General features: G+C 50.0%; 1 protein-coding gene across 3 annotated transcripts in view; it reads right to left on the bottom strand.

Moving 5' to 3' along the window:
* The window catches only part of LOC135901211 (Krueppel-like factor 6), a 397383-nt gene that overhangs the window by 129832 nt on the left and 245418 nt on the right, over nt 1-22133 (bottom strand). Inside the window, exon 2 of one of the 3 annotated variants that reach the window (XM_070531070.1) lies at nt 6618-6667. The exons of the other annotated variants lie outside the window; for them this stretch is intronic. Coding sequence (XP_070387171.1) covers nt 6618-6667 — 50 coding nt within the window. The remainder of the gene's footprint in view (nt 1-6617; nt 6668-22133) is intronic. 3 annotated transcript variants of the gene reach the window in all.

Raw genomic sequence — 22133 nt, 5'->3', positions numbered from 1 at the left:
GGAAACGTCGCGTTGCTATACTTTGCCGAATCCGACCGCTAATGTTTATGCGCTCGCCTGCGTGCAGCATAATGCAACGGATAACTCGTGCCGCTCTTCCCATCTACCGCTCACAGTTGATCACGCAGTTTATTGGCAAATACACGAATGAGTGAAGCTAGGACCCGGCGTCTATATGTGCTCCATATATAGACGCTCGCTTCCTGCCCGTCTCCGCTGTTCACGGTCCACGTACACGAACACGCACGCGCACGGATATTGCGCGACCGCAATTAAAGTCACCGACAAAGGGGGGACTCTGTCTCCTGGCGCACGCAGAGCAGGCGCCCTGCGAGACCTGGCAGGCCGAGCTGGCGGCCGGTGCACCTGAAGGCGCGCGGCGGGTCAAGCGTCGCCGGGCCGGCGCCAAGGCTATCGGCGCGGCATGCGGGCAGGGGGGAGGGGGGGGGGGGGACTGCTCGCGCACTCCGCAGTGCTCCACGGGTCATTACTCACGCGGCGTCTGGCCGACCCCTTATCGACCCACAGCCTGACATCCGGCTCCGCGAGTTCAGACCCTGGGCCTTCGCGAGCGCTCGATACCAGTTCGAAATGAATCGCGGCCGGCCGTGCGTCGCGCGCGAACCGAGCGCTTTGTTTGACACCGCCGCAGCAGGGGGCACGCTACTGACTAACCCCCCCCCCCCCCCCCCCCCACGCCCACGACCTAACCTCCGCCGAGACTGACCGCCGCGGCTCAAAGCTGTCGCGCCCCCAGGACGTGACACGCTATCCGGTCACAGGAAAAATTACCACCAGAGTGTGGTTCGCATTTCTCCTTCTTGTTTCGTTCCTTCCCGTTTTGTTCACAACAGAAGGGTGGCCGCAGCACCGAAAAGCGCGTTCTCGTCGCATGCGTCGAGATCAGGCGTCCCCTCTATGTTTTGTTTCCGGGTCCCTGAACAATCCGCTCGGCCATGCTACACACACGGGAGAAGCCGTTGCCACCTTCGCGTGGTGGTGCCAGTCCGCAAGTATACGTACATTTACAAACGCAGTGCGGATGGTTTTATTCGAGGTTACATTACTTTTTCGGTTACGTGTTGTAGTGCCAAAGCGGCTTTGGACACTGAACGCGCATGCAGCGCGAAAAAAAAAAAAAGGCGTTAGCTCTCAGTGAAAAGATTTGAAGCTATTGCCACTGTATGAATCGCATATTGATTAAAGCGCGAGCTAAAGCTTTAACTCACAACTGCAGCAATTCTAATGGTGTCAGTAGATCTCGTGTGAATTTAAGAATAAAGAAGGACGACACGGGGGGCCCCATGGCGAAAAATTACAAAATACTAACCGATTTGTTCCTACTTCTTAATAATGCAATTCAATTAATGCTTATTTTTCTACAAGACTTTCTGGAAATAAATATGGAGTCAACGCTGAATCAACAGCCCCCCTTAACTAGGCCCATAAATTCCTGTGAGGCCCTTGCATACAAATTAACATGAAGGTAAACATTTGAGACACTGAACGCGTAACAAACAGAAAGTGCGCCGCAGTATAGGCAATGATAATAACTGTACAATAAATAATAATTAGAAGATTCACACAGGACATTGAGCAGAAATTGTAAAACTAATAAGATACAAAAAGTGTAAACAAAACAGCGGTTAGGAAAAAAAAAGTATTGCTATGGCTGAAACTGTTATATGCAAAGAATATTCGAATTTAACACCAAATATTAGCGCGAATACGTATATAATTCATTATAACGGGACATGCCGTAATGGTAACAGGCAGTAACATTACTAACGAAGCAACGAAAATAAATTGAAGAATTATTGCAACTATATGAAGTAGTTCTTCAATTCCTCAAAAGTGCAATTACTTATGCACTTGTATTTTATTAATATGGCCTGGAAATTATGTTGAAACAACTATTTTAAATAATGGGACCATTCAGCTCTGGCGCGACACTACATATACGCGAACGCGTCTTGTATGACACAGTAATTTTCTCGTATAATTCTGTCATAATAATTTTTACGAGCCCTGCTTCACAATTAAATGACCCTCGCTACAAGTGGCCGTATCGATGTGGATGCAGAAGCATCGACAGCGACAGTAAACATCAATTATGGCCATGCATTCCTTCGATGCATTAGCCGAGCAAGGCCTCCTCTATCTCGTAAGATCACGGCACAATTACTTCTGATTCCACGTCACCATCGTATGCACGTGCGCCATACCGATGAAACCAATCAGCATCTATAGTTGTGGTCAGTAACGCCACCCTTCAATCTTGAAAAAAAAAAAAGAAAAACTTCCTGCGCGTGCAGAAAGAAACAGATACTGTGTCTTTCTACGTCCTCGTTCAGTCGCGCTTATACACTTTGTCATGGATTCTAACCAACAAGCCCGCCAACGTGTTTTAACCAAACTGCAGTGTCTAGTTTCGTTTCCATTTCTCAGACGTATTTCTCTCGTATTCACGGAGAAAATACGCGTGACTAGCACAAAAGACGCGTGACAAGTTCCCATTCCTGTGTGAAGCTGAGCTTATTGGCGTAACCATTTCCTTCACCAAAGAACACGAAAACGTTGAAATCTCTCGATGAAAACGTCCAAACTTATAAGGCACGCCATCGTTGAAACGATATCGACTACACGATATAGCCAGACTGCTTCACTGTTCATGCAACGACTGTGTCCGGATGTCGGGTATATTTAAGCTCGTCGCCGAACCGTTCACACTGTTCCCTAGTCTAGCGCGCCTCACAGTGCAAAGAGGTAACGGAAAAGAAGAGCCAAGGGGGTCGCGCACGTGCCGTGCCGGTCGAGCCACAACTCAGACAAACGCGAATCAAGAAAAGGAAGGAAAAAAAAAGGAAACAAATGACAAGTCCCAATCTTCGGCAAGGATCGTCGGTAAGACGCAGCAGGCGCCGAAGAGGGCCCGAAACACGAAGGACAAGCGACGCCTATCCGCGGCCTCCCCGTATCAAAGTGGCGCCCCGGAAAGCGCGCTACGCCGCGCGGCTCTGGCGAAACGCGGGGGAGGAAGCGCTGCGGCACGCATTGTTGGCGCCAACCCTCCCGTCCGTATAGCGCAGGCATTGCGGAAGGACGCTTGCGCCGCGCGCTCGTCCGTCATCCGTTTCCAGGATGTCACTTCGCTTCCCGCAGAACGGAATTCCAAGCGGGCAACGCCGATAAAGGCTCGCCCCCTTCGGGCCGACGCCTTGGGCCGCGTGCGCGTCGGCTGCGTCCAGAGCGCGCGTCGCGGGCGAAGTGAGCGTTTACGCACTGTCCACCACTAAGGGGTGCAAAACTCAGTAAACGGGGGTAAAAAGACGGAAGAACAGAAAAGAAACCCAGCCTGCAACCTCCGCATATACTTTGCCTGTGAAACACATTTGATATCGCCCGTTCTTGTTTCGATAGTGGCCGCATCCAGTGGGAACCTATTCGAAACGTCGCGTGGACCAACCGCTTTTCTTTTCTTTTTTTTTTTGCCAGTGCTAAGTTGATGTCACTCAGGTCTGTCAGCGTCATCATGAGCCACTTTCTAGCATCCCAAGGCGAGAATAGTTATCCCGAGTTTCTGTTATTTGCCGAGAGAAGCTAACAGACAGGATAATATACCGGGCGATCATTTTTAAGTTTTAGAAAATTTTTAGTTACCGCCTATGGTAGATGGCATAATTCTAGTCCTTGAGCTGGGCTGTTCAAAGAGGCGTACATTATTTGCACAAGAAATCGAAACGCGTACTCAACTAATTAACATGAATTTACTAATTAGCTTCTTACTCGATTATTTTACGACGCATATTGCAATATGTAGGCGTTGAGCTTGCAAGGCGTATCCACTTGGAATTAATTGCCAGGATGACACCAGTTTCGAACTATGCGCCGTCAAACTCACCGTAAAAAAATGCGTGCACTGTTGTTCCACTTACTTTATTAACAAAACGCTATTTTATACATCGCAGCACAAAAGTAACTGGAGTGCCCACGTTTTTCGTTTCACGCTATGGGAATTAATATCTCGAATGGAAGTGCATAGAATCGCTATATGAAAGCGCATACTGTGCGGTGACAGTGCAGAGACGCGGCCATGATGACGCGCTGGAGTCAACAGTAGCGAATAACCGCCACAAAGTGTATCTGCTTTACGAGGGCTGAAACAATTAAAGAATGTGAGCTTGTGAGCTAATTTCGTCTTCTCGGAACGTTTTATTTGATGCGATAGTGTTTGTATACAGCTAGATTTGACCTGAGTGCTGCGAATCGGAAATTGCTGTTGCCTGACTTCATTATTGAGAAAACTGCACGGCCAAGTCATAACAAGAAGGCAGATGTCATCTAAAATTCGGGGAAGATCTGCGCGAGTTCCGGGTGCTACACGTTATAGGCATCATACAGCCGCCAGCGTACTCATTGACTTTCACCTCGTTGCTGATTTACGTGCACTGTAGAAGGGGGCTGGCGAGGGGCGTTGTTGTTCCTGTCGTCTTCACACGTGCCAAGAAAGCTGCACTGAATTCGCTTTCTATATAAGTAGGGAAGGCGAGGGCTTCGAGAACAGCGGCTACAGTGGGTTTCCTGTTTCGCTAACCCTTCGGTCACGTCGACTCTGGCTAAAAACTCTCTCAAGCGTGAGCCCGAACAACATGAGCTACTTACATTACTCGCACTTCATCGATGATGTCGCCGCGCAGGTAGCTGGGGCGCGTAATTCTTAAAGGAATATCGCAGGTTCAATACGGTCTACGGTGCCTTCTTCTTCTCGAGAAGGTCAGCGCAATTTCAGACACAGCGTTGGGTCTGTCTCAGAACACTCGCAGGTGGCAAATACCGGTCGCCTGAAACAGTGCTACAAGCTTCAAGAGAACGGCTTCTTGGCCTACAGTTGGTATTTGCTCAAAAGACATATTTTTGTGCCTGCCTCTTTGCGACATCTTTGCCTTTCAATGCTACGAGCGCCGAGTCAGAGAAGGTGCCGTTGGTGGTGCACAAAGCAGTGGCGCTGCTGTGATGTTTACATTTAAGTCCCTAGAGTACTTAGGTCCGCGCGGGTTCGCTCTTTGGCTAGCTTCGTCTCTGCCTTCCACCCTTTTCTATCGTCTGGCTGGTACGCCGAGCGATGAAGGCAATGCAACTCTCAATTGCTGGCGCAGTGCCCATGTTTGCAAAAAAAAAAAAAATTCTTTCCTTTTTCTTTAGCGCCCCCCCCCTTTCTCGTTTTTCCTATACCCAAGGGTCGTATTTTGTAAGGCTTATTTTCCTCTGAATCTATTAATTTCTTATCGTCCGTGCCGACGAGTGCCCGACCCAGCCGATAGCGGGAGCACGCGGCTTCATGCGAGCCAATAAAGCACTCCAAAAGAAGATAGGAACGTGAAAAGAATCGCAACAAAAATGCGGCGTCGGTAAATTTTTAGCGCCAGCGGCGCGCGCGCCCACAAACGCACACGCCTCTTCAGTGCGCAAATAAAGTCGAATGCGAGGGCCACAAGCACGGCGCGCAGGCTCTCTTCACAACACGAGCGCGCGGCCTGCCAGGGGAGACAGACACCAGGAGCCAGGTTCGCCGCTCGCTCGTGCCTCAAAGTCTAGACTAGCGTGTAAACTAAAACGTCTGCGCTGACGGTGCGTGCTGGGAAGGACGCGGATTGCCCGTGTTTTTCCACCGATCAGGATTACTCGGACGGGAGATGAGTGCCAGAAAGCGTCGGGGCTATTCTTGTGGTGAGGCTCGATGAATAGCGCGGAAACTGCTCTTATTTAACGGAACAATATTTGTTCCTATATACAGCAATATTCTAACAACGTTTGCGGCGAAGGTATATCGTTTGCTCACTTCATATTTCCTGCCTGCACCGTTTTGATATTCAGAGCTACCAGTAAATCGTAAATCGCTAAATCATACGCGAAGAAGAAATGTCGCTGGTGCCAATGCATGCGACAAGAGTTGCCTTCATCGCGACAAAGGCAAGTCTCCGTGTCAAAACTTTGGCTTTAGCGACATTCCTTGCTCGATCACAATCGCTTTAAGCCTCAATCTTCCTGCGAACTTCCCTTTTGTTTAAATCACATACACAATATAAAGTGAACTGCATTTCTAGTCGAACGACCTTAACAGAAAATTTAGTGCTTGCCGTTCGTTCAACAAAACCCTTGGGATCGCTAACTGCCTAGGTGGTCCTGACATTTAGTCACCGTAAAGCAACGGAAAATTAGCTCGCGTCTGCGAGGTGCATGCGGCTTACGACGCTGGTTTTCAATTTCTTCCACAATAAATAGGCAGGCAAGGACGCCGTGTGCTTTTTGACCGACGAAGACCGGAAAATGCGGCCTTGTTGCGAAATCTGAGTACAAGTAAAGCAACATTAAGCGTTAGATCTCCTTTCTTTTTTTTAAGTATGCCAGAATAAAAACGCAGGTGACTGTATATATAGCAAAACATTCACTTCTTTATTAGTTTCTTTTTACTCTCGGTTGGCATTCGCGGCACATAATTTACAGTTGGTCAAATGTTTACCAATTCGTTATTTAAATTACAATCTATGGGAGAATACGTCAACTTAAAGAAAGGGAGGCCTAAAGAAGGGGTGAATCAAAACTGAAAACAAATTTACCTTGAATACCCTGAAACACGTAAACTGAAGAAGATAGAAGGGCACATTACCTGCAAAGAAAAAAAGAAAACAAAAAACAAAACGAAATTAGTGCTTGCACTTTGTGTGAAAGTTCTGTTCACGTATACGTACATAACACACAAAGTGAGGTGACTTAAAAAAAAAAGAAACTGAATTAGGGAATCAAAGGCCAGGGGTGGGGGGTCCACAGGTGGGGGGTCCACGGGTGGGGGTAGGTTAGGGGCAGGGCACGTAGGGTGGGTGGAATGTACAGTGCTTGAGTGGGTGAAAGTGGGTGAAATGGGTGAAATGTAGAGTGCTTGAGTTTTCGTGTAGATAGTTGAGTTAATCTCTGTTTAAACTCATGGTAAAAAAGAATCAGCAGTGACGTTCGGAAATTTTTAGAGGTGTGCGAATAGTAATTTTTCAGACTGAATCGAATACAAATCGAATAGCGCCAAAAGCGAATCTAAGCTTATTTAATATCGAATAGCTTTCGAATAACGAGCAGCCGTTTTAACAGTTGACATAAAACGATGTTCACATTCTAGCATTCATAAAGTATAGCAAGTATCTTTCATAACATTGCAAGTTATGATGTTTATTAAAAGCACAACTGAAGCATTAGGAACGAATAACCAGTTCATTCGAATGCGTATAGGGCTCCTCAGACAGAGGGAATGACAGCTGTATAGCCCGTAAAGTCTAGCTCCCCGAGCGACGTAGCCTGCTACACTACGCAAGTTCTCATCTTTTATGCTTCGTATTATGCGCGCGGGGGTGAAATCTGTCGCACGTTTATTCTGATTGTATGTTTGTTTGCGCGCAGTTGACGCTCCGAAATATTCGAAAAATATTCGAAAAAATATCGGTATTTACATATAGCGACTATTCGATTCGAAGACCGAATTTAATATGGCAGTATTCGATTCGGTATTCGAAAGTGCTGAATGTTCGCACACCCCTACAGATTCCCCTTGTTTCAGCCGGTGTCCGCCGTAACTCGACTATGTGCCGACCAATTTACAGTAAAACTCGCTTTGAAAGAGGCACACAAGCGTTGAGATGGAAAACTTCCAGCGCCGCCCACGCCAGCAGCGCACGCGAAACAACGTGTTGCACCCAAACTATTTTAGTTTTTTCTTTTAATTTCGAAAAACTTTTTTTGTTGTTGTTACGCAATGCCGAGCAGAGCATACGAGAGGTAAGGAACAGAAAAGCCGTATTGCACTCAGTGCGCCGGCTTGTCAAGGCGGTCAAGCCCGCGGTGCTGCGCTAAATACTTGCGCGCCGAAACTCCGGCCGGAGTCATTAGGAGCCGGAGCACGCGAAAATGGCCCTCCTGATAAAGTAATGACGCTCGCGTCCTGCGGCGCATACGTCGCACGCGCGCGCAGGGGGCGCAAGAAAAAAAAAACAGGAAGAACAAAAGGACCCTTGGCTGAGAGAGGAAAGGGAGCCGGAGTTAGAGCCGCGAGCGAATCCCTTACAGGCAGGAGAAAAATAAAAATAAAAGGTAGGCGCCGCTCACGTACACACAGCCAGCGCAGGGAAACAACCGGCGTCGCCTGAAGCGCAGCACAAACACCGCGATGAAGGGTTAGCCCCCAAACGTGAGCGCTCCTCTTGCGGCTCAGAGGGCGCCGTCTCGCTGGGCAGCCAAACACGGCGCCGTCCGCGAGCTCGCGTGAACCGCGGCTGAAGGCGCGCGCGCCTGGCCCCACGGTGATGTTCATAACGCGGCGGAGAGCAGCGGTTTTATTTTTACGCCGTAGTCGTTGGAGCCTTCTCGCTTACCGCGCGCAATACGAGCCGCGTCTTTCCTTCACGCGAAGCTCGAGGCACGGCTCATATCATCGTCGCCCCTGCAAATGAGACCGGCACCAGTCGATGTGTGGCGCTTCACTGTGGATAGACTTCGAGGTGCGATCATAACCACTCTCTCAGCGAAGAAGTTTTTTCTTTCAAAATATGAGCCAGGACCGCTACCGAAGCACCTTATAGCTCCAACAATCAGCAATGTAGCAGCACAAAAAGTCCTTGATTCGTGGGCAACGTTACGCCTGCTCTTATAGCGTTCGCTCTTCGCTTGTTAGGGAATGCCGTCATTTATATAATATATCCTGCACGCGCGATGTTCCGTAGGACACGTTTCAGCAGTGTTGTTCAGTCGTTTCCGTTGCGCGTACGCAGACTGCCAATTAATACCGCATTAGGAGAAACCTTTTGCGGGATAAGTCCAAATGGGCGCAAGAAATGACGGCTGGAGCATTTGCGGGATATAGTAAACTATGGGGACAAACGGCTTAAGTTTCGTAACATTGCTAAGGTCCTCCAGAACACAAAGCACCGTCGCCATACAAAAGTTCTAGATCGCGAATCGTTAGTTAACCGTCGCAAAAAAAAAGAAAAGAAAAAGAAAGGAACAAAAAAACCAAGAACCTAGAGAAAAAGGGAGGGGCCAAGGAAGGAGCAAGAGCTTCTCCGCAACCAATTGTTGTTTTTCTTCTATTGCTCTCTCTCTAGTTGCGACGTAAGAGCTGACACGGCCACGCTACTATTGCACTCCCGAATGTGGTTGCTCGCGCCTATCATAGCGCTGGTTCCAAAACATCAAGCACAAACGAACACGCAGGCGCAAAATTAGGCGGAGCGCGCAAATGTTTAAGAAGAACAAAATAATAAAACAAAGCTTGTTTTGTTTCCAGCTGGGCATTGACCTATAAAAGGCAAGGCAAGCCAGAACATACAAATCAAGTAGCAAACGCGACCGCACGCGCAGGAACACACACGTGGACGCGTATATATCGCAGCGAGCGGGAAAATCACGCGTCCGCGTAGCTTCTTCCGGCTTCAATATAAGCACAGTGATCCAGATTATATCGGCCAGTGTGCATATTACATGAACACACGGAGCCCAGCAGTGCTCGATGTGTAGCACAGATTCCGATCGCGTACGTACATCCGCAGCAGGAAGGCAGGGACGCAGCTGCCGGTCGTTCACCCCACATCCAGCGGGCACCGAACGCAGCAGCAGCTCACATGCGAGAGGAGCGCGCTCTGCGATCAGCCACGGGGCGCCGGCGAACAGTGCGGAAAGCAAAGACGCGCAATACCTCTCGGCGGCTAATTAAATTACCCCGCGTTTTTTTTTTTTGCTGATCCCGGCAAGCTTAAGCTCGCCCTTCCAGAATGAAGAACCTCCATGGACTGCGTGGGGCCGAAGGGTTCATCTGGAAACGCGTATTAACGAAACAGAATCGCGAGAAGAAAAAGAACAGACTTTGCCCGAATTCGCGTCGCGCGGCAAACTCTGACGAAGAGTAAACGCAAGAGTCAAATTAAAATCTTTTCGCCACAGGGAAGAGTCCCCCCTCCACCGGCCATACGTCACAGCACGCATCTACTGCAGAAGGCGAGGTAACTACGTGTTCACGTTTTTTTTTTTTTTTTGAAGCCCAATTATATGCAAATCGCCCGTGCGAAAACGCTCTTCAGTCCCGGAACGTGCAAGTAACCCCCGTCCCTTTTCTCTCAACATGCACAGTTCATATATGGCCAGGGCACAATAGTTATTTATTGGCTTTTGAGTACAACCCGGAACCGAACTGCGCAGCAGCGGACGGGCATGGTTTTCCCGACGACAGCTCCATCCCCGGCGCCAAGTCCTTCAGTTTAACGTTTCTTCAACAAGGCTTCAGTGTAATATCATTTAAAATTTGCACATGACTATTGTGCTCCCCGACGGCGTACAGCCACCGCCAGACTTAAACCGAACAACTAACACTAATTACCAAACTTTTGCAAATTAAATATTACACTAATTACTTTGCGGCAGATATTGCAACTTACGAATTGTAGCCGGTGACTTCGCAAGGCGTATTCGCTCGGAAAGAATTCTGGATGACCTCAGTTTCGATATATATGTTCCCAAAATGTGCAACGAAATACATGGTCGTTCCAATTAATTTTGTGCTTCAATGCTCAAAAAGGCACTTTGTTAAAGAAGTAAGTGGAACGGTGCATCTTTACTGCAAGTTTGACCAACGATTATCTGAAAACTGGTTGTTTCACAATTCGTTCCAGGTGTAGGTGCCTTAAGACCTCACTGGCTTCAATTCGTAAATTGCAAATATGTGCCCTAAAGTATAGTTCGTCAAAACGCGTGGTCTAAAATACGTTTCCTGATTTTTCGCCTTAAATAATAAGACGCAAGAAAAAAAAACATCTCTTCATCCGGGAATCAATGAAGCGCGAAAAGCGAAGCTGGGCGGACATGCTAGTTAAAATAATAATTATAGTATTTCTAGGCTATTGCGTGCCAAACCCACGAACTGATTCTGACACACGCCGTAGTGACTAACTCTAGACTAGCTTTGACCACCTCGGTTTCTTTACCGTGCATCTAAGTCAACAAGCGCTTTCCTTTTTTTCATTTTTTTTTTCATTTCGCCTACATTGACGTGCGGCCGCCGCAGCCAGGATCGAACCCCCGACCTCAGCAGCGCAACGCCACAGCCAATGGGCTACCGCTGCGTGACGCGTCACTTTCCCGCGCAAGTCAACGAACACAAACATTCCCGCCGCCTGAACAAAAACGCGGTCTTCTGTCCTGCTCGGTTTTCACAAAGCAGGTGCATGTATGGCCTGCGCTATTGAAATTCGGCAGACCCACGCAAGCGTGAAAAGAAATCGACGGCCCTCTATATAGCAAAGCAGCGCTGAAAACAGTTCTACGACAACACAAATATAAAAACGGTTCTCCCCCCCCCCCCCCCCTTTTCTATCGAGTCCTGATAGCCGCGTGCATTGTATGTCGAGCAGGAGAAATCCCGTGTAACTGTGCGCGTGTTTTCTCGGTTGTTCTACCACTTCGTGCGCGCCGATATTCATATGTGCGTACATAGAAGTGAACACATATAGAGACGGACAACATTATAGATCCCACGCTCTTTTTCAAGCACGCCACCCTCAGTTGCACGAGTCATAATGTCATCATCATCAGCCTGGTTACGCCCACTGCAGGGCAAAGGCCTCTCCCATATTTCTCCAACATTCCCGGTCATGTACTAATTGTGGCCATGCCGTCCCTGCAAACTTCTTAATCTCATCCGCCCACCTAACTTTCTGCCGTCCTCTGCTACGCTTCCCTTCTCTTGGAATCCATTCTGTAACTCTTAATGACCATCGGTGATCTTCCCTCCTCATTACGTGTCTTGCCCATGCCCATTTCTTTTTCTTGATTTCAACTAAGATATCATTAACTCGCGTTTGTTCCCTCACTCAATCTGCTCTTTTCTTATCCCTTAACGTTACACCTATCATTCTTCTTTCCATAGCTCGTTGCGTCGTCCTTAATTTAAGTAGAACCCTTTTCGTAAGCCTGCAGGTTTCTGCCCCGTAGGTGAGTACTGGTAAGACACAGCTATTATACACTTTTCTCTTGAGGGATAATGGCAACCTGCTGTTCATGATCTGAGAATGCCTGCCAAACGCACCCCAGCCCATTCTTATTCTTCTGATTATTTCCGTCTCATGATCCGGATCCGCAGTCACTACCTGACCCAAGTAGATGTATTCCCTTACGACTTCCAGTGCCTCGCTGCCTATTGCAAATTGCTGTTCTCTTCCGAGACTGTTAAACATTACTTTAGTTTTCTGCAGATTAATTTTTAGACCCACTCTTCTTAATGTGCCAACAGCCATATTCATTGCACACAGGATGCAGCTGGCACTGTTTGTCACCGCTGTATATGTTTATCTGCCAGCCCTTTATCGGGCTCCAAAAGCATGGCCCTTTAGCGCCCGTTATCTCACGTTCCATGCAACGAAGTAAAGCTCACGAGCACGCTGTAAAGAGGCACGTTAATTCGAGTTCTCCTGAATTATCAGAACACGTCGCGGGCGATCGTTTCTAACTTAGCGCCTAAAGAAGAAGGAGAATTATAAATTATAAATCGATACCGACAGAAATTCGCGCCCGGCGTCAGGGCCCGAAGCAGAGCGAGAGAGAAAAGTCCCCAAGTTTACTAATCTCCCCGAAAGAGCTCGCGAGTAAGAAACAAAAGGGCGGCGACAGCACACGGCGCGCGAGCGTCGCCACGGACACGAAGGAGGCGACTTGCGAAGTTCCTGGGCTGAGACACCGAGAAAAAGCGGGCGCTTTTCGGCCACAGTTCGATTCATTTTAAAGCCCCGCAGAGATTGCGCCGCTTCGGCCCACACATCGCAGTGGCGGCCATTTATTTCAATGAAAAGACAGTTAGAGGAGAGCAGCCGCAGAACCTAATCGCTAGAAAGAAGAGGGCCAAGGAGCCGCGCCTTCTCAGCCCAAAGGACGGAGGAACGCAAGGAACCGGCGTCGTCACTGCACCCGCGGCGTTGTTGGTCGCCGCCGGAAGCCCGTATACACACGGGGATCAGCTGCGTCCGAGATGCCGATGGTACGAAACTAAACGGCATTAAACGTAGATTAGGCGCCGTGCTTGCGCTTGGCCTCCCTCGGGACGGCCGATTGCGCGTGGGGGCGGTGGTGGTGACAGCGTAATCCTGTTTCCTCGCTAAGTCGATATAAGAGCTCAGAGGTGTTTGCATTCACGCTCCCTCCACCGCGCTGCCGACGCCTGGGCCGGCACGGTGCCCCCCTCCCCATTTCGCGAAGCTCGCGCTGCACACTCGTCCCACGCGCCGACGAGCGTGCGTCCGAAATCCCCAAAGTGACTCGGCGAGTGAGAGGCGAACAACATTGCAGCGCACCTGTAGACTTTGGCAACTAAAGCGCTTTCCTGCGTTGACAATGGTAAAAGAATATATGAAAGTGCACCTGCAAACACACAGGTACACGTAGCATGTTATACTATATTTATTATCGCCGCGACTTGGGAGAACCAATGCGATATTGAGCGCCGCAAGATGTGTCGCCACTACGCTCTCATTAAACGACGCTGCGATTTCGCGTTAGGACAGAGTTGTCCTTCAGTTCACCGAAGCGCCGGAAGGAAAAAGGAAACGTCCCAGGAACACGAGAGTTCGCTTCTGCTTCGTAAAGGCCGTTTATCTGTCTGGCGCGACCGTTATACAGCTGGTGGCGGTGGCGCCTGCACTATACGCTCGTCTGCAGACGACGAAGACAGCCAGTCATTAAGATGGGGCGAAAAAAAGAGAGAGGCAGCAAACAAAAAAGCAGGACAAAACTAACGCAGCGGCCGCCAGAGGCCGCCAGGCACTCCGGGATTGTCGGCATTGGCGCGCTATAAAATCTGGCCCTCTCCCTCGCCCCTCGCGACCGAGCGCACAACGCCGGCAGCATCGGCTTTTGAAGCGCGCGAGGCCCCCCAAAACTTTCTAATCGGTTTCGCCGCAATGACCGTGTCCGTGCTTTTCGCCCGAGCCGGGAAGCTCCGGGTTTCTCGCAGCTGTCGTAATGAAATTAGGATTACTATCACGTCAGCCCGGAGCTGGTGGCGGCGCCCGGGGTCTGCGAGCCGCGGCTTCGCACACTCATGCGCCTCTTTTGCTGCGGAAAACACGCGCTGGAAATTGAATGTGCCGCTCCAGGGAGGCCCTAGTTTGCATCAGCGTTTATGCACTGGGGCCCCGCGGCGAGGCAAAAAGATAAAGACGGCGCTCCGGCCGCGAGCCGAGAGCAGTGGGCGGCAAACGGCCTTCTGTCCTCCTCAAACACATAACTTCTTAATGCTCGCGGGTCGCGGAATAAATCGTCCACTGGGAGGGAGTGTGCGGCTTAAACTGCGACGACCGGGAGTCGTCGGGCACAAAAACAAAAACATCCGCGATGGCCGCCGCGCTGCTCGGCCCGCAGCACGCGTCGGGAGGCGCAAGAAGAAAAAAACGTTCTCGAGGCTGTAAACACAGGCAGCGGCTGCAGACGGTTGCCGGCCGCAGCTTTATTCGGGGCCACCCGACGAGCCGGCTGGCGTCCATTCCAAATGAAAATATCTCCGGCAGCTGCCGTCAAACAAAAGCGTCATGAAGAGGGGGGACAAATAGCCCTCGTTCCGCGCGCTAGAGACAGTCGCCTCGAGGCATTCAGCTAGGCCCATCTTCTTCTTCATTCGCTACAACCTCTCCCCCCCACCTACCCACCCTACATTCCTGCACACAAACACTCTTCCGAAACGACGCTCCGCCTTGCCGCCGTCTCCCGAGGTGGAGAATCTGCCTTCCCTCGCGTTGGTAAATAAGCGCAACATCGCGCCAGTACTCTCCATCGGAGGAATAACCGCCCTCCCCACACCCCTAGGCGAGAGCCCGTAAGACGCTCAAGAGAAGCGGATGACTCTCTCGATGTGGAAATCGGTGCCTAGAAAATCGCATCGCCAGTCGAATGGAAAAATGATATCTGGCCAAGCAAATGGCCCTTCCGCGGCATCTGCGCGCGCGCTTCTCCGCACGCCCTGGCGCCTTGCTGGGAAGCCGACTTTGACAAGGCGCTCGGGCGGCACGTTGTGTGAGCGTGTGTCTTGGGTGCAGTTGCGGCCAGTCGGTGAAGCTACAGACACCGGTACTGTCTCGTTGAAGCAGCGCAGAAAATAAACGCGGGAGGGCAGCACGATAAGCACGGTGCAGACCTGTACCTGTTTCGGTATACCGAACGCAGAAAGATAACACGTCTCTACAGCCTTCACACTTCGCCCTATCGTCTTTGATATGTGCTGCGCCGAACAATAGTGTTATACTCTCAAGCAGTCAATACACTGTAGAGATCGGAATACTGCGGTCACAGCCCACGAAGCAGGGCATAAAGTACGGAGTAGACTTACTAGGGAGTGAAAATAACGGCAGTGACGTGTCTTAAAGGTGACTCCGTTTGTACAGCTACCTCACTTTTGGTCACAGCCGCAAAGCTATCTATACTGGCAAACTAAGAATGAACAATAGTGTTATATGTCTCAAGCAGTCATATGTGCATATATGACCGTACGCATATGCGCGGACATATGGGCCAAATGTAGTTTTTCAATCTCTTTCATCCACAGTACCCAAGATCAGTAAATAAATGATACGGCAGAAGAGCAACGAAAAACCAACACTAACAACGAATGTGCACCAACACAACCATCAAAAAAGAGGTCACGAGTACTGTTTTAGAAACACTCTCCACGCCAGGCCGTTTCACCAATTCAATGCTTTACTTTTGGCATCGATCCTGACAGCAGTCTATGGTAATAACCATTAGCTCTCACTGAGATTATGCGTAGACGAAGTATAAAGTGTTGAAGGAACTCCAATTAATGGGCCACGGTCAAACTGAATTCGATACATTTATTCTGGATTTTCGGGCATCCAATGGCTCTCCTGTTCAGCTATTTGCGAAAGTCGAGTGCAAAAAAAAAAAAGAATATTCTGCTCCAACAGCCCAGGGCTATCATTGACAGCGTGGTGAGAGCGTTTCCCACAGAACAAAGCGCGATTCCACACCAAAGGCCTCCGGGGAGTCGCGAAGGTGCTCGCGTCCTTAACGAGGGATGCACCGGCCACCAAGTGCAAAACAGCACACTCGAGACCACTTGACTGCGAGAGATCGCCGCCCTGCCACGACAACCGCGCATCAGGGCGCCGATCGGCCCTTTTCGGGGAACTCGGCTTCTCTTGTTTGGCGCGTGTGCATCCGTTTACAGCGCGCCCTTTACACGCTCCCTGGGGATGTCACCTCAAACGAGCCTCTCGGCGCGCGACGCCGTCTTCGACAACGCGTCCGGAGCTCGTAATGGAGCGCATCACGCTCCAGTCAAGCCCTTTACGACTCCCGCCGCGCAAGCCGAGGGACGCGCGACTCAACGGCAAGCGGAGAAATGTTTATCGCTCCTCCAGGTTGTATTACACGGTAACGCTCCGAGGCGGTAAACACGTGTACGTCGCGCTCATGAATCGTCCTACGAGGCCCCGCCAGGCATCGCGGGAAAAGAAAAAAAAAAGAACGACCAGATAGAGCTCAAAGGGAATTCGACGCCTTTTACACTGCATTTACTTTTTCCCCCAAGTCTTCACTCGCCTTCCCTTCTCGCTCCGCCTCTCCCTACACCACGGACAACGCGTGTGCACCAAAATGACTGCGCGAGAGGCTCTTTATACGGTCGCCCTGCACCTATTGCGTGCGTGTGCTCGAACGGGGCGCATTTTGCACCAACGACAAAGACGACTCTCCCAGCGAGAGCGATGCCTCGCCGGCGCCTCTTATCTCTTGACTCCTATATATTCGACGTGTGAAGCGGCCTCGTTCCAGAATTAACGCCGTTAATACCATGGCCACTTTATTACGGCGCCCGTGCATCGCATCTCTTCTCTACAGCCGAAAAAACGCTCCAACAGCGCGCTAGTGAAAAGCGGGAAGCCCCAGCAGAAAGAAAGAGGAAGATAGGAGAAAAAAAAAGAAAGAAAAAAAATGCCGACGCGCCACCCGACCCTTCAGTTATAGTGCGCGCCCGCGGCAGCATCAGCAGTAAAACGCACTTATCACTCGAGGCTGCAAAAACTTGGCCGCGGCGCGCGTTTACCACATCTGAGTTTTGAATCCAATCGTAGACAGGAGGAGGGCTATAAAATTCGAGCCTCCGGTATTAGATGCCAGAGGGTCCAATGGGAAGGCCTTCGAACATGAGCGTCCGCGGCAGGCGAGGAAGTGGGGATCTTCCTGAATCGAATAAAATGTGCCCGACGCCTGCAAAATTGAACATAAATAGAACTCCGCAAGCCACGTATATTAGAGCATTATTTTCCAGACAAGCTCGCCGTACACCCAAAGAAGTGACATGTGCGCCTTCGCACGTTGTCATGGGCGCAAACTTATACTTTGGGCCCCTTCGCAATACCAGGGAGTTCTGGTGATATGGAATTTTAAACGATCTGCGTAAGACGCAAGTTCTGACGAGAAAGAAAACGCTTGGTTGCTATGAATGCGACAGAATCGGCCCTCCGCAGAGCGCTTAGCCAGCCAAATAGAAGCCCCCCTCTCTTTCTTTCTCTCTCTCTCTCTCAGAGTCGATGTCCTCCAAAATCGCTGCTGCAAAAACCTACACATGCGCTGATGGGGTTTCTGAAGTCAACCGGTCTTAATGGTCGTCTGTTAGGCACCAATGAACATTTCAGTTCGTCTGCGACTTAAGCGTGAATCAACTTCGATGTCCTGTCTGTTTCTCTTCATATTTTTTTCCACCTTCGCCCTCTCCCAGCATACGGTAGACAAATGGGGCGAAGTTCTGCTTAACCTCCCTGCTTTTCGTTTGCGACTCTTACTCGCTCATAACAATATGCTGAAAGCAAACAATGCGGAATGGCGGGGGGAATATCATTAATACCGGAAAGCGGCCGTGGTGCCAAGCATGCATCCCAGCTGTTCAGTAAAGCTCAGATGAGAACGCACCGTGTCTGCGCTCTTCACCATGCGCTGCGCCACGCACCACGTCTGCCCTGCACCCCAGCCGTGCGCGCGCGGCGTTCTACCTGAACCCCGTCCCACCGACAGGAACGGCCTTGATCATTCCGATAGAGCCTTGATCGCACCGAAGACAACCGGAAAAAGCAAGTACGCGAGGGGCAATTACAGAGACTCCCATTAGGCTGGCGCTCGTTGGACGATGTAAACAACAGGGTTCCTCCGGAAGTCGGTTCAAGGGTTGGCTTCTTCGCCGCCGGACCAGTAACAAAGGACTTGATAGAGACATGAAGATTGTTTTCTCCAGGCACAGCCACCCGCCGTGGTTGCTCAGTGGCTATGGTGTTGGGCTGCTGAGCACGAGGTCGCGGGATCGAATCCCGGCCACGGCGGCCGCATTTCGATGGGGGCGAAATGCGAAAACACCCGTGTGCTTAGATTTAGGCGCACGTTAAAGAACCCCAGGTGGTCAAAATTTCCGGAGTCCTCCACTACGGCGTGCCTCATAATCAGAAAGTGGTTTTGGCACGTAAAACCCCAAATATTATTATTATCCAGGCACAGCCAAGTGGTGAAAGTCACTGGGACCACGCCACACGAGAATGCGGCTTTTCACCGTTGTGATGCACGTCCCACTCCCACGGACACCTTTATTCCGCATATCTATACGTACAGTGCTTCGATGCAGCGTTACACGGCGGGTCATTGCATGCGATTTCAGCAGAGCAGGTTCGCATGCAGTGCGGGTCGCAAGCAGCGAAGGTACAGTGGCAGCGGCGTATACGCGTTATTTGCTCACGTGAACTAACGTGCTCGAAGCACAGTTTGATTTCGCCACATGTTACTTATTGAAGAGTTTGAGTATCTAGCGCAGCACTCTCTTCAACTTCAACTTCAACTGCACAGTGAAGTAAAATACACTACTACGCTAAGAAACATCACGCTGGAACGAGAAGCGAAGTCAGGGACCGTATTTTCTTTAGTAAACATTGTTTTCCTCAGATTGTATCCATTAATGACTGGAACGACTTGCTAAGAAACAATACGCTGGAACGAGAAGCGAAGTCAGGGACCGTATTTTGTTTAGTAAACATTGTTTTCCTCAGATTGTACCAATTGATGACTGGAACGACTTGCCTTTATAAAACTTGTATCACGACTGTTTACCTTTTGTATCAGCATTATTGTCGTATTGTTTCCGCATTTTGTTGTATTGTTAGATATGGGGCTGTTTCCTGTGCCTACTTCGAGTTCCCCCGGACCACATCGAATCGCAGCACATTCCAGAGGAGCGCTCGAGCCAACAAGTTCACGTGCAAACAAGTTCGTACGCCGCCGGTGGAGCTATTCAATGCTTGAGTTTTCCAGGAAACGAAGGGATAGCCCGGCATTGTTGCAAGGAAAGTGGGTCCCGAAACAAGACGGCTGCGATGTACCGGGAAGGCCTGGCAGCGTCGCCCCCACCTGGCTTTTGTGACGGCGATCAAGCAAGGGGGACCAAGCGGCGACTCTCTTCGCCAGGTATGACACCATCGCACGGGCGCCTACCATTGGCCGAAAATGGCGTTATCTGAGCGGACTCTCCCATTGGCCAAACATGACGCGACTTCCAGTCCTCGAAGGGTTTAAAAGAAGCATTCCAGAGAGACCAGAGCATTCCCTGATTCACCTCTCTCGAACTTCTTGCCGCGGGCCGCAGCGTCCGAGTTGCTGCCGGCCCGTAATGACTGTACGACTGTTACTTGACTCTCACCTCTCTGTATATAATGCAAAATAAACTACTCCCAAGTTTTGTTTTTCATCCCGAAGTCCGTCCTCGACCCCTACAGTATTGACATCGTTTTACTTCTTGTGACCTAATATTGTATTATCCACCCTGCATGGACTTCGTGTCCGCAGTTTGTATTCAATAAATAAATAAATAAATTTCTTATCATCCGTCACGTCGAGTGGCCTATCTCGGCGATAACGTAAGCGTAGCATCGTGCGAGCTAACTGAGGTCAAAAATAATAGGAAATAAAGGATACCGTTACAATATACGGCCACAGTATGCCACTTCCGTTCGCAGTAACTTGTCAACATTTCCGTAATCTCACGAGTGAACATAGTCGCACTACTGCGCTTTTGCTTTGCTCTCGTTCTTTCTTTCTTTCTTTCTTTCTTTCTTTCTTTCTTTCTTTCTTTCTTTCTTTCGTTCTTTCTTTCTTTCTTTCTTTCAGCTTCGTATCTAGATATCATGAACGACTTTATTTTCTTTTTCGTTTTTTAGAAAGTGAGGCAGCGCGACTTTGACAAATTTTCTTGTCAACTTCTCATTTATATTCCCCCGTTGTGCTTCGTGGCTCCTTCTGTTTCGGCAGATGACCGCACTCGTCTCCACAGATTTACTTCTCTTTTCCTTCCCTTTGAAAGCCTACAGGAGCGGAGGGGGCTTGTTGGCATATGGTGCGTTTTAAATTTATAAGGCGTGCTACACAGCTAACACACTTCGCCCGTTGTCCATTCTCGAATCTGTGTGTGCTGCATGTAGCCTAAAAAAAGAATCGTAACCTCAATCATTATAAACAAAAGAAATTATCACGATTACTCATAAAGGCAGCTGTAGATTTCTAAGCAGTTAAACTAACCGCTCGCATTTCTACGAAAAAGTCAGTAGCTATTATCTATGTTGCGATTTTACAATTTTCCAACATACACGCGCCTGAAGAAAAAAAGAAACGCAGGTGAGAATATCAAAACAAAAACAACTAAAATGGGCTCGCTGCATGTCGTAAAACCAAAGTATTTAGCATGACTGCCGTGAAACAATTATCTGGCGCCTTAGCGGTCTACAAAGAAAAAAAGTATGTGTGCATATGTGTGTGTGGGGGTGGGGGGGGGGGGATGCAAGAGTCATATTCAATCTGCAACCAGTTAAATGTCCATATGCTTAAAGCGCTAATTATCATTAAAACGGCGCTATAAAGAAAAAATTTGATGCAGCTAGCTCCATGACTCAAATAGAAAGAATTTACAGGCTTCAGTCACACAACAGCGAAAAAAAAAACGATACGATTCCTAAAATAGCAGCAATGCATTTCCAGGAAGCATAATAATCACGCCTTTGCTGCGCTTGGAAAAAAAGCCGGTGCAGCGAGACCTTAATTTCACCGTAGCCTCGCTTTGATACGCGCATCCCGCCCACTGAAAATCTCTCCGGAACAAGGGGCCATCATGGAGCGAGGGAAACAGCGCGATGAATGACGGCGAGGAAGGCGCCGCGCCGCTCGGCGCGTTGTTGTTTTACTTGCTCGCCGTAGCTTCACTTCTGCGAAAAAGCTTCCGTGAGCTTGCTCAATGCACATTCACAAGAAAGACAAGCCAAGCAACTCGAGCACACACAAAAAAGAACGCCGCCGCGCAATATTTACGGAACGTCCAACAGCACTCGCAACAACGACAGCGAAAGAGCGAGCCACGTCCAGCGGCGCACTGATCGCCAAAAACAATGAAACGGACCCAGGAAGCGGCAGCGCTCGGGGGAGATCAGGGCGAAGGTCAGGCGCTCCGGAGGGTCGCGCTCGCTTTCCGAGAAGTGGTGGTGCGGCCTGAGTGAAGCGCGCGCATCAAGGACAGCCGCCGCTCAACACGGCACACACACGCACGCACGCAGCACTGAGACTGCGCGCAAGAAGCCGGAAGAAAGATGGCCGTGGCAGCGGCGAGCCTCGGCCGCTGCCCCCGCCGTGAGTCCTCGGGAGCTGAAGCGTCCCGCATACACGAGGTGTGTGTGTATGTCTGTGTGTGTGGGGGGGGGGGGGGCTATTAATTCTCTTCGCACCTGCGCACACACCGCCCAGGAATTCTCGCTAAAAGGCGCAGCTTCCTCATCTCGCGAAGAAGGTGGGGAGGGGAGGGAGGGGGGTCCGTTCCCCGTAGAGAGCCCCAATTATTCTTCCGCAATCACCCGGACGCCACCGCAGGCGGACGAGCGCGAACCGGGGTTGCGAACCGTGTGCTTTTTCTCCCCGCTGAAGGGAGAAGATTCGGCCGGGGCCCGCCAGGGGCAGTTCCATGTGAGCGGAAGCACGCTCGCACAGAGCGTACCGAAGCTATGCAGCCGTTTTTATCTCCCGAGCGC

The sequence above is a fragment of the Dermacentor albipictus genome, chromosome 1 (genome assembly GCF_038994185.2).
Source record: "Dermacentor albipictus isolate Rhodes 1998 colony chromosome 1, USDA_Dalb.pri_finalv2, whole genome shotgun sequence".
In the NCBI taxonomy this organism is placed as follows: domain Eukaryota; kingdom Metazoa; phylum Arthropoda; class Arachnida; order Ixodida; family Ixodidae; genus Dermacentor; species Dermacentor albipictus.
The sequence above is the reverse complement of the archived record's forward strand: the minus strand, read 5'-3'. Positions and strand labels throughout refer to the sequence as shown.